At 37.0% G+C, this 12490-nt stretch overlaps 1 protein-coding gene across 16 annotated transcripts in view; it reads left to right on the forward strand.

The window, feature by feature from the left end:
- LOC140492006 (rap guanine nucleotide exchange factor 6-like) overlaps nt 1-12490 on the forward strand; it is a 391645-nt gene that overhangs the window by 240767 nt on the left and 138388 nt on the right. For all 16 annotated transcript variants that reach the window (XM_072590612.1, XM_072590596.1, XM_072590598.1 and 13 more), the window contains one exon: nt 6323-6454. In XM_072590612.1, the coding sequence (XP_072446713.1) occupies nt 6323-6454 (132 nt within the window). The remainder of the gene's footprint in view (nt 1-6322; nt 6455-12490) is intronic.

Below are 12490 nucleotides of genomic sequence, written 5' to 3' on the forward strand. Positions count from 1 at the left end.
TGTTATGTATATTGTTATTTTCCTGCTGTTACACAGTATTTCCATAAGTAGGATGATTGATGAAAGGGTATTGACTTGAAACGTTGTATCTTATTGCTCTCTCCATAGCTGCTTCCTGACCTAGCTGAGTATTTCTAATATTTTCTATTTTTATTCAAGATTTCCATCATTTGCAATTTCCTGCTTTTTGACTGTGCATTCTGTTTTGCTTGCATCCTATATCTAATGAAATAAACACAGAAAGGAGTATGATTTTTGAATAGGTTCCATTTCCAATGGAGTTTTGTATCTAAATTGACCCTCTGAAAAGGAGCAAAAATGTGTTGTGTTGAACTCTATGCACTACCAGTTAATGATTTACCAATGAATGTACATTCACACTTATCAATGCCAAGTTTCCCGTCTTAACCATTGCGACCGTGAAGGGACGATAAGTGCTTTCGTAAAATCACTGGAGAGAATTGCAAGTGTTCCTTCGTGGATCATCACTTATTAAATTTCAAAGCAGCATTAATGGCTGAAAGTGAATACCTGACATGGTGAGAGGAAAAAAAAGGAAGAAATATGGGTTTAAATCTGCATTCTGTCATATTTGTGGCACAGCAATTTGGGCAGACAGTATTATTTGGCATGTAATGCATCAAGTTCAACAGTCTTCAAAATTGCTTTTTCTTTCCTTATTTAAATGACAATAAACTGACATTTGTCATCGAAGTAAAATATTAAAGCATATCTTCAAATTTCTGTCTTTTCTCTGTCTCTTAGAGGTTTGGATGTCATTCTTAATTCATCTTGCAGCAGACTATATATGTACATGCATCTCTAATACATCTCTAGCACTATTGAGTAAACTCATTTGGAGAACTTAAGCTAGGAATAGGAAAGTCACCATCTAGTCTGAGATCTTTTGACTCATTCAATGACTCAGTTATGCAATAGATGTTTGTATTTAGAAATGGTCTGATTATATCCAGCAATGAAACATTTATACTGAATAGTTTAGAATTTTTAGTTTCGGAGATGCTAGTGATGGACTGGGGTGTACAAAGTCAAAAATCACACAACACCAGGTTATAGTCCAACAAGTGTATTTGGCAGCATTAGCTTTCGGAGTGCTGCTTCTTCATCAGGTGGTTGTTTTATTTTTTTCCACTTTGCTTCCAATACTTCCAATATATCATGTAGCTAATTTAAAGGTAGAGTTCTGCTGCAGTGTTGCTATAAAGTTGGTATTGAGAAGTGGGAAATAGCATAAGGTATAATAACATGAATTTCAAAAGGACAAGTCTTACTTGACCAAAGGTATTCAATTTTTGAGGTAACATTGATAATGCAGTCTGTTTATTTTTTCTAGATTTTTCAACAGGTGCCTTGTAATTGACTTCCAATGGAGTAGGGATGTTTCAAGCAAATAGCATAGATGCATTTAAAGGGAAGCCAATTGTGCATTTGAGAGGGGAGTGACCAGATGGTTACTGTGGTAAATTTAAACAAATGAAAGCGGGAGAAAGTTCAAGTGGAGTATTTAAACTGGAAGAAATGGTTTGATTGAATGACCCCTTTCTTTGCTATATATTTAGCAAAATCCAATGAAGTGGCCTTAAGTGTCAGGTTCTCCAATTGGTATTAATTTAATCTTTTGGACCTATAATTTTCATTTTAAAAATCATAAGACGTAATATAACTAAAATCTCTACAGTATTTTGCATTTGTGTGGTGAAGGCTGGCTTTGTTTTAAATTTTACAACTTAAAGTATCTTTTAAGCATTTTTTAAGAAACTAGCATAATCCTAAAATTCTCTCGAAGGGCATTGTGGGTCTAACTGCAGCATATGGATTGCAGCAGTTCAAGAAGGAAGTTCATCACCGCCATCTCAAGGGGAGCTGGGGATGGGCAATAAATGCTGGCCAGTCAGTACACTTGCCTCTCAAGAGTGAATAAAAGAAAACTCATTGACATGCCACTGACAATATATCCAGGGAGAACTACATGTCCTTTTAGTGACTATGAACCTATTTTCCCAGAGTTTAGTTGACCAGAGAGAGAGATGTAAACATAGATGTGTGCCATGTACTGTTAATGTATTTTGTCGAATAGAACTGGCATATCCAGTGACAGTAACCATTAGCTGCAGAATGAGGTTGAGTAAACAAGGACTGATGGACTGAGCTCTATGATTTAATTCTGCTTTAGAGGACAAGATGGTGTGACTGTAGACATCTCACTCGAGTTATAGAACTGGTGAATTCATGGAAGGAGTTAAAAAGCATGATCTTCAATTCACTGGGAATGATTAATCATTGTAGTTTCTTTGGATAATATATGCCTTGTTTAAAAATAAATTGAATGGACTTCTCTGCGACTGCTTCTGGAGTAAGTTTTTCTGAAATCTTGTGGAAGCATCCATAATCATTAAAAGGTACTGGTTCCCTTCCTGGTTTGAGGTAGGACCTACATGTTCTATTAAGATCCTGTAAACAGTCTTTCAAAAGCTAGAATTGAAAAGGCACAAGTTTAATTAAGTCTTTGACGTTTTCCCACTTGTAACACATGTCTGGCAAAATCTGACTACATCTTCATGTAATCCTGGCCAATAAAAACGTTATAATATTCTATCCTTTTGTTTTTCTAATATCCAAGTGACCTATCATTGAAATTTTATGACCCCCTTGTAATCTTCCTTGTTCTAAAATTGCAATCATTTGAAGTAAAAGACCAGCAGGATTTTAAAGGGCTTCTAAAGATTTTGTCTTATTGAGTAAATGTCATCATCAGTGAAAATTAATTATCTCCAGATTTGTAGATAGGTGAAGACTATGATGTAGCTTTCATGATTGACTAGAAAGTAAAACATAACATTACCAAAGAAGACAATGAGGGAGTGGGAAAACACTAAGTGGTCCAAAGAAAATCAAGCAACTTCAGTCACTGCTAAGGAAGGAAGATGCCAATTCTTCACCTGGGGGAATGGAGTATACAGCCAAGGCCAACAACAGGAAGGAATTGTTGTTTAGAAAGCAGAACATCCAAGACAAGCTTGGTTGAAAGATTACATGATATATAGAGAAATCTGAAAGCCTTGCTTGAAAAGAATGTCAATGCAAACATGGGCATACTATCTTACTTTGAAGAACAGCAGAGACACACCAAAAGCTCTACAAATGTGCAATAAATGCATGCTCAAGTTGAGAGAAGAGGGAGTGTCGCAGGTCACAAGCTTCAAGAAGCGAGTCTGAGGTGACAATGAATTATAAAACTTCTAAGAGGGAAGCCCTGTAAAGTTTAATTTTGAAAAGAAAAGGGGTAACAATAAAGAGTGAGAACTAAGACTTTGGTGGCAGATGGGGACTTAGTGGACAGCACAAGTGTAAGAGTCTGTAAATATAAGGTTCTTTGTTAAAATGAACACAGACTGCTGTAATTTGAAAAACAATCAGACCACCTTCATCCCATAAAGAAGTCATACATATCCCGGTTGCACTAAATTCAGTTCTTGGTTGATTTCCGCACTGTTAATTTATGGTTTTAAACGTAGATACTTAGATCGGAAGTAGACCTGTAGTTGAATAGGAGTAGTTGATTATCCTTTCATTGTCCTTGAGGTTGAGCATCTTCACTGCTAGCTGAATTCAATAAATGTAGTTTTGGATTCCTATGGCCTCCACACGTCATCTGGACACTTGTGCTGAGCTACTGTGGAGTATCTAAAGCACAAAACATTCACTTTACAGCAGAGCACTGCATTCTGATATTGTAAGGTATTCTCAGTCAGCAACGAAAGGATGGTATTAGGCACTGACCTTGAAGCAAATTTCCTGCAAAACAAAATGAACATTTCCTTTGTCGTGGATCTCACCTTTTCTGATTTGCTTTCATTTTGTGGCCAGTTCAAGGGAACCCCCAATCCAGATAGTCATGCTGGCTTCAATCCATAAACAATGATTATTCAGAAAGGCTAAGCAACCAATCATATTGAGGAATTCCCATAATAAATTAAGAAGCAAAAAGCCCTGATTACCCTTCACTTTTTAATAATTTCGCAGGCAATAATTTAAAGATTGGGGTGATAACATGTAGTTAAGGTAAAACACAGTATTGTAAGTTCTTTAAAAAACCAAAACTGTAGAGTTTGTTTTCTCACTGTGAGAAATTGCCATGCTATAAATATAAAATTAAGTTTGAGGCCGAGATTTTGGCAGAAATTATATGATTCGTACCTTACTAAAAGTTCAGTTGCCTCTCATTCAACATATTGTAACTTATAGCATCAAAATGCAAGTTCTTAAACGTAGGTTTCAGAAAATTCCCATCTGCAGGAATTTCAACAGTCAACCCTGTGGAGAATAATGAATTACTGACACTGAACTGCGCATATGCAAATTCCGTAAGTTGTTGTCAGCTTTCCTGGCTACAGAATTGAGTTATATTGAAGGCAGGTGCTGATGTTTTCCCTATCAGTGCAGCAGCAAAATCTGGGCCATTATGTTGCTGCTGACAAAATTACATCACTTCCGTGAACCTTACTCTTTGGATCTCTCTGTCCCTCCATTTCTTTAGAATAACTTGTTTATTTTAATTTTTTGGGCTTTCATCTTAATGTAAACCCTAAAACCCGCAGTGGTTATAGTTATCCTCCCTCCAACCTTCTCCTCCTCTTCATGCCTCTCTCCTTCCTCCATTCCATCCATTCCCTTCATTTCCCCTTCCCCAAGCCCAGAGTTATTTTCTCACCCTCTGATAGATGCAAATCATCTACTTCAGTCCCCTTCACATCTCTTCATTTTCTCTGTATATTTTCTTCTATGTGTCTGTTTTATTCACGTTATGCAGTAAGTCACAATTCAGCAAGAATATGTAAAAAGAACACAAAAATAAATAAATCACAATGCCAAGTTTTTCTGTTTACATGTGTACTCATCAAAATTGGAGATCTATGGGTAGATTGAAGCACTGGCTTGATTATACTTTGAAGGTGGTTGTACTTTTTTTGTGGTGCTGTTAAATGTGTCACAATAGATCCTTTATGGGTTCAATATATCTGTTCAGAATTGTAAATTATTTTATCTTTGGTTATGGAAATGTTTCATTCAATTAGGTATCTAAATGTTCATATATATTTCCAGTTAAACAGTTTAAGGCTGTCTTATTTAGAGATCTGTTGTCAAAGGAAAGCTGATAGCTGACTTTTGGTGCAGGGTCACAGTTCTATGTATCACAGCCAGCGATGTTTATGGAACTATGCAAATTCGTTATTGTAGAAGTATAAAGTTAGTGAGCCATTTGAATAAGACAATACTTAGATGTGGCTTTTTTAATTTAACCATTCCAGCTGAACAGTATGAATAGAAAGTTCCTGTGATTGTGGGCCTTTTTTTAAATGCATATGATTCATGGAAATTTAAGGACTCAAGTTTTGTGTCAGCCAAGTAGTGAAGCTCAGTGATTAAGTAAATCATTAGTGATGAAAATCTGTATTCATTGGTTCCCATCAGTATGCTGTATGAAGATTTTTAGGCACACAGAAATTCCTTGGTTGTTTGCGCCCCACTCATGTTTATATTCCCAGCTTAGTTTCACAGCTTCATTTACAGCTCTGTATCATCTGCTATCTCTTGTCCACCTCCTGTTGCCCACTCCACATTATTTTCTTTGATGTTTCTGGCTCCGTTATCTTTGTGTTTCAAATTTTCCAGTCTTGGAAGATTAGATACCTCCTCTCCTTCATTCATGGAAAGAGGCTTATTCTTCATTAATGATTTGGATTCTAAATCCATGAATGAAAGAACTGCCTTTTCTACTTTGCCAGAACTAAGGCTGAAACCAGTAGCAAAACAACAGAATTAAGTCAACAAAAGTTATGAATTTCCAAGCTGGATGTAATCATGGCTCTTGTTTGGACAACTCAGATTGGGCCATTTCTTTATAGCTAGGCTAGTGTTCTTGTCTTTGAGCTTAAGTGAAGCAACATGCTTTTTCAATGATGAATAAATTGGAAACTGCATGCTTCCAAATTAAGTTCTTCCTTGTTCTATGAACCAAAATATTCTGGAATGCAAATCTGACTTTGAATCAGTGAAACCTTATACTCTGAGGTCTTTATCATACTATCCATTACAATCATACCAAAGAAATTCACACACTGATGCCAAAGTATAACTTAATTCTTCCAAAATTCAGTGCCCTCTTTGCAATGCCCTAGTTCATTTAAAATACTATTAAAGAGTTTAGCAAGCATGTCTAAAAGTCTTTAATTTATGTTTTTGGTTCATTTATAAAATTAATGAATTTCTTTTCTCCCCTTCCTCCTCATAATTTTTACAGCTTCCTGCAGATCTTTCCAAGATGCACCTCACAGACAATCCACATCCACAGGTGACGCATGTCCCTTCCAGCCAGTCCGGGTGCAGTATTGCCAGTGACTCTGGGAGCAGCAGCCTGTCGGATATCTATCAGGTAAAGTCACAATGAGGAGAAACATTGTAATTATAGTATTAAACTTTTAGTAATTATTTGCACAGATGCACCCTACAAAGTAAAAGTTGCACTTTTAGAACACCTTTAACATAAAGTCCCAAAGTAAAATATGGAGGTTGAGGCAGACTGAGATTGATGGTTGACTAATATTTTGATCAAGGAGATACTTTTTTTTAAGGAAAAGAGGGAGAGGCATGGATAGGCACAACAGTTCAGGAACAGGAAACAGGCTGAAGACCTCTGTTACATTGAGGCATGAGCGTATGAAGATTGATTCACAAGACCTCTAGATATAGAATACTGGATTGATATAGGTCTTGTGTAAGTTATAGAGAGAAAGTTTGTAAAGGAAAGACAGATTTGGAAAATAGAGAGTTAGGATTTAAAATAGAAGTTTGGAAGGTAGGATATCAGTATGCAATGGATGACTGAGAATGTTTGATGGAGTATTGGGTTAAAGTAATGAGTTATTTTGGGAAGGGAAAGTCTTTCACTGCTGAAGAAAGTTTTTTTTTGACATTCCATCTGAAGTAATGACGTTCTGTTCAATGTTTAAATCTATTTTACTTAAAATGTCGAATCAATATTTGTTGAAATAATATGTTGCTGCCTTAAATAATCTAAAATGCCATTGTAACCTTTTAGAATTATGCCCTGACATTAGCTGTAGTATCAGATTTAGGCAGTTTTTATGATCTTTGATGAACCGAGTTAACTAATTGACTCTGAGCTTGTAACTATTCAAATAATATGATATTCTTTACATATATTAGATATTAGTAGCTTTACTCTGAGTATTGTCACCTGCAACTTACTTTTCTTTCTTTGCACAAATTTATATTTCAGTCTAATGTTCCTGTGAATAATTCTAGGGAACCAAGTAATTTTGTACTATGGATAGAACTGTATACATGGTACTGATTGAGAGAAATTATATCTATTGAGGAGTCATATGCGTTGTCATAATAGTTTGTGGTATCCTGGGTCCTAATCCATGTTGGGTGAAACTACACTCTGTATCAATAAGAACCTACAATAGGACTTCTTTCAATTGAATATTTTGTGACTCAATTTAAATGCCATATCTTGGTAATCTTGGTAGTTCCCAGCTTTCTTTTGAATAAATAAGTTCTCATCCATGATAAGTGCAAGGGCTGGACTTTATAAGGAGTAGTAAGTCAGGGTGGAATGTGACTTGGAAGAGAACTGGCAGGTGTGTTCCCATAAGTCTGCTGCCTTCTAGGTCATAGATTTGTAAGTGCTGGTGATGACTTCTTGCCCATTCCCGGATGCAACATACTCTGTATTTGTACTGTGTTATTTTCACTGGCTAGATCTTTGTGCACTTTTGATTTTCCAGAGCCCTGAGTCTCAGTGGTATTGGGACTACTTATCACTGCTTATGACGTAAATGGCTCGAGTTGCTCAATCATCTCATGATGCAGAATTGCTCCAACACCACGTTAGCTGATCTAATTTGGATCAGTCTCATTAGCTTCAACATATAATTTTGTTTTCAGCACTCCTTACATCTTTGCAGCAGTTCATCAGTCCAACTCCTTCATCTGCAAATGCTTTGGTTTTTAAACCTGGCTGGCTCCCTTGATATTTACTGATTTTTAATCCTTGAGTTTTGCTCAAATTGCTGTTGCTCTTTAGTTTGTCTACCAGTTTTGCTGATGGTTGTTGCCATTACCTGAAGCCCTACACTAGATCCTTGAATTGACATCTGTTGATTCATGGTTGATTCCACACTCTACTTCATTTTCAATATACTGCAGTGCACCTACTGTTACTACACTTCCCAGACAGTTCCTGGATTCATGTTCATTTTGATGGTAGCCTCCAACATTGGTTTATTGATTCTTCACCTGATCTTACCCTGTCTGCTATTCAGCTTCATTAGATCAGTGCATCTCCAACTCTGTGCCATGGGGTGGCACGGTGGCTCAGTGGTTAGCACTGCTGCCTCATTACACCAGGGTCCTAGGTTCGATTCCAGCCTTGGGTGACTCTGTGTGTGGAGTTTGCGCATTCTCCCTGTGTCTGCATGGGTTTCCTCCGGGTGCTCTAGTTTCCTCCCACAGTCCAAAGATCTGCAGGTCAGGTGAATTGACGATGCTAAAGTGCCCATAGTGTTAGGAGCATTAGTCAGAGGGAAATGTGTGTGGATGGGTTACTCTTCGGAGGGTCAGTGTGGACTGGTTGGGCCAAAGATAATGTAATCTAATCTTCAACTCTCAATTCTCTTATGTTATGTAATCCCATCCTCTGCTAATATCTGGGATTTATTCCTTCTAATCTTTGTGTCATTTAAATTTCTTCTCTGCCTTGTATCTATTCAGTTTGGCTGCAGCTGTAATTTGTCTCCAGTTTTTCTGTCTTGGACCTTGCCTGTCCTCCTTGTCTGCTTCTTCTGTTCACATAACACCTGCCATCTTTCATTTCCAATCATAAACATTCCCTATCCGAACATTCGACCAGATTTAATGCAGCACATCAGTACTACTCTACCTTCCTATTTTCCTGTTGCCATTTCAGGCTTGAATCGCATCTGTATAGATCCACAGTACCTCACTTAGAGGAGCTTCTTGTGAACAGCACCCTTAACTGTACCATCTTTCTCTGACCCCAGCTTTCCTTTCCAGCATGTATACTGTCGTACTGATTATTCCTTGTCCCACTCTCAGTAACACTGCCAGTTATCAAGAACTCTGCCTGTTACTAGTAATGGTTGTGCTCCAAAACATTCACTCGTGAGCTAATGCTATGTCAGGCTACACCCTATTGTGAACAGTTGCATTATCACTCTGTTTTGCATTCCCTGAAAGAAACTTTGATTAAAACCAATGTTCCAGACTGTGCACCCCCGCCTCCCCTCCCACCCCACCCCCCCCCCCCCCCCCCCCCCCCCCGAAAAAAAACCTTGCTGGTTTTTTTAGCACCTGCTTTCTCAAATCTGTGGCGGTGTGACTCATGAATTCACACCCTGGTCTCTCCCACTGTTTCTTCAACACCTTCTGCTTCCAGTACTCCACTTTATTCCAACCCCTCTCACTTTTCAGTTCCATCCTAAGAATGTTCCGGCAATATCGATCATCAACTTCTACGTGGATGATGACTCATTTTTAGTTGTGTAAATTTCCATTTTAGAAGGTTTAGCCCTGAATGATAATCCCTTCTAATCCAAACCAATGAACTCTTCTAATCATGTTTAATTGCATGATACGAAAGGATATGTAAACTCATGGCTTTGTTTTGACCTCTTCATTGGATGATTATTAAGCATCTGGTTAAATTGAATTGATTGAAAAATAATTGTGAAAATTCCATTTTGTAATGTTGAGTCAGTGAAAAGATGCAATAGAGTTCAGAAAAAGAATTGCACTGGGTTAAAGCCAGGAACTGTCATGCTAATGTTTGCATGACATTTTTTCTGAGTGGATTTTAGTTGTTGACCCAATGTCTGTCAATTTGTATGGATTAAATAACTAAGTTCATTAACGAGATAGAATTTATGTAAGTTAGTGTTCTTTTTATTGTACCAAACATCAATTTCCACCTATTTTGCTACTGTGACATTTTATTTTCGCAGATGTTCGATTTATCACTTCTCTAAATGAGATGTCAGTTGTTGATGCAAGTGTGGACATTTTTATTGCTAAATTCTTGCATGACTTAAACCCACATTACACAAGACATTCCTGTTGGAATAGGCACATTACATCATCTCTCTGGTGCTGTATCCAAAATTAAATCACAGTCGTGAAAGGACTGTGGAGTATATTTTCTACCCATATGATCTTGATTCATGTTGGTGATATGTTGCATCCACAGTATGTAATATTTTACTTACTAAAAGTTCAGAACAGAGAAAGTATGCAGTAGATGTGCCAGTGTGGCATATTACCCATTATGTTCTAAACTGTTGAACCATCTTGTTATAAAAGTTTGTTTAAACACAAACACGAGATGCAAATCATGTTTTTAATTAGCAGTGGCCAATGTAATGAGAAAATCTAGTTGCTTCAGGGGAAATCCATCCTAAAATTAGGCTAATTTACTTCAAACTAATTGTTTGAAGGTCTCCCTAGACAGCAGAATTGCTGAAGTGCAGTATGATGAGCTACTGAACCTATTGAGATTTATTACTTTTATTTCTTGGTCTGTGCTGAATTAGTTGATCTCCGCTGTGTGACAGTGAAGAACTACAGTTGTCTGTAGCTTCCCTAATCTATGACAAAGCAGCATCAGTCAGATTTCTGCGTTAGACTCTGTTGGAAAGTACTTGGGACTGGTGACAAGTTTGAGTTTGGATGTTTGGTGCCCACTGTTGTCAACTGGACTGCTGAGGATGGCATTTGGACAAAGTATCAAAGGATCACTGCCCACAAAACTACATCAATTTCCTTAGGAAGAAAAAAAAGATGAGAGTCTCTCCATTAAGGTAGCACTTAACATTTCAAAAAAAGTGTTTAATATTTTTCAGTGAAGGGAAATTTGCAACACATTGATGAGATTTCTCAACCTCTCGGAGCAAATATGTAAAAATATATTTAACAACCACATTTTTGTTTTGTGATGAACTGAGTGAGCCAATTGTGAAAATACAGAAGTCTGCAATGATATGCTGGATTTCCTAGAGTAGTGTAAGATGAAGGTCAGGTACATAATTAGGATTTAGGATTTTATAAGAGATACCAACCTCTGACTGACAGTTATTTCTGTTTAGAATAACTATATATAGATTATTTATTTTAGTTGTTCTTGTGTCCATTGCCTCTTCACTAAGTGATGTTTTTCGAGGGGTGGGGGGAGTTGGTATTGTCAGTGGCTTGTAGAAAACCCTTTTTTTTTTCTGCTGTTCATTTTGTTAAAATTCACAACATATTTGGATCAGATTTTGGGATTGAATTGTTAATATTTTCCTGTGGTCAGCTTTGTACCCTCCCTTTCCCTGTGTTTGAAAATCATATGTTTTCCATAGATGTACTTGTTGGATGAGACGTGGGTGAATAATGATAGTTTTATAACATCTAGCTGTATGGCAAGGATAGAAGAATTTGTGATTCACAAACAGGTAAACTGGAATGTTGGCCCTAATTAGAGACTTCAATAATGTAAATATCATGCCAACATATATCAGCATGTTCTTATTTGATAAAAATGTTGTCACTGATGGTGATAAATTAAAAGCAAAGACTAGAATAGATGGATGCTTGATGACCAAAGATACCAAAGAACCCCTTTCTGTGCTGTAAAACCTCTGACTGTCTTGCAACAATAGTTACGTACATGGCACTGCAGTTGTTTTCCATGTTCCATCTGTTTGTATCACGATCTGACTGTGATTTTTCTTGCTGTTTCTTTTGGAATTGTGCATATTATCTTTGAGTCAGTGATGCTGGGTGTGATCTTTGGATTGTATTGGCTTAGAGGGGCCGTTGATTTGGACAGTTTTTGAAGAGCTGAGTGACCCTTAATTGACACCATAATTAACTAAAAAGAACATCAAATACCATTAATTCAGTTTTGTATATCATTAGTGTCAGCAACTTTAAGCAATAACATCTGTATTCACTTCAAAAAAAGCAATGGCCATTGCCAAAAAAAGTCAAAGCTGTCAATTTGTATTAGTCCTGTTTTTTTAAAAATTTACTGACTAACATTGGGTCACCACGTAGTCCTAAATCCATCACACTTGTGTTCTTCAAAATTAGTAGGATTAACACTTTTCAAAGGCTAATTCTACCCCCCCCCCTTTCTTTTTCTGTCTTTCTTCTCCCTCTTCCCACCCACCTGAAAAATGATGGCAAAAATGCAAATTTCACCAGCCAGTTTTTTCGTAAGTGTAATTTTGATGATGTGTCATGATTACAAATTAATTCTGTTTTTTAATGAAAGCTAACCAATTCCTTCTGTTTTCTCCAAAACTCATTGCACCTTTCGTAGATGTTACATATTTAATTGTGAAAAAAATTCCAGTGTTGTTGATGTTAAGGTCAGCACTGCTCT

Source organism: Chiloscyllium punctatum, chromosome 20 (genome assembly GCF_047496795.1).
Source record: "Chiloscyllium punctatum isolate Juve2018m chromosome 20, sChiPun1.3, whole genome shotgun sequence".
NCBI lineage: Eukaryota > Metazoa > Chordata > Chondrichthyes > Orectolobiformes > Hemiscylliidae > Chiloscyllium > Chiloscyllium punctatum.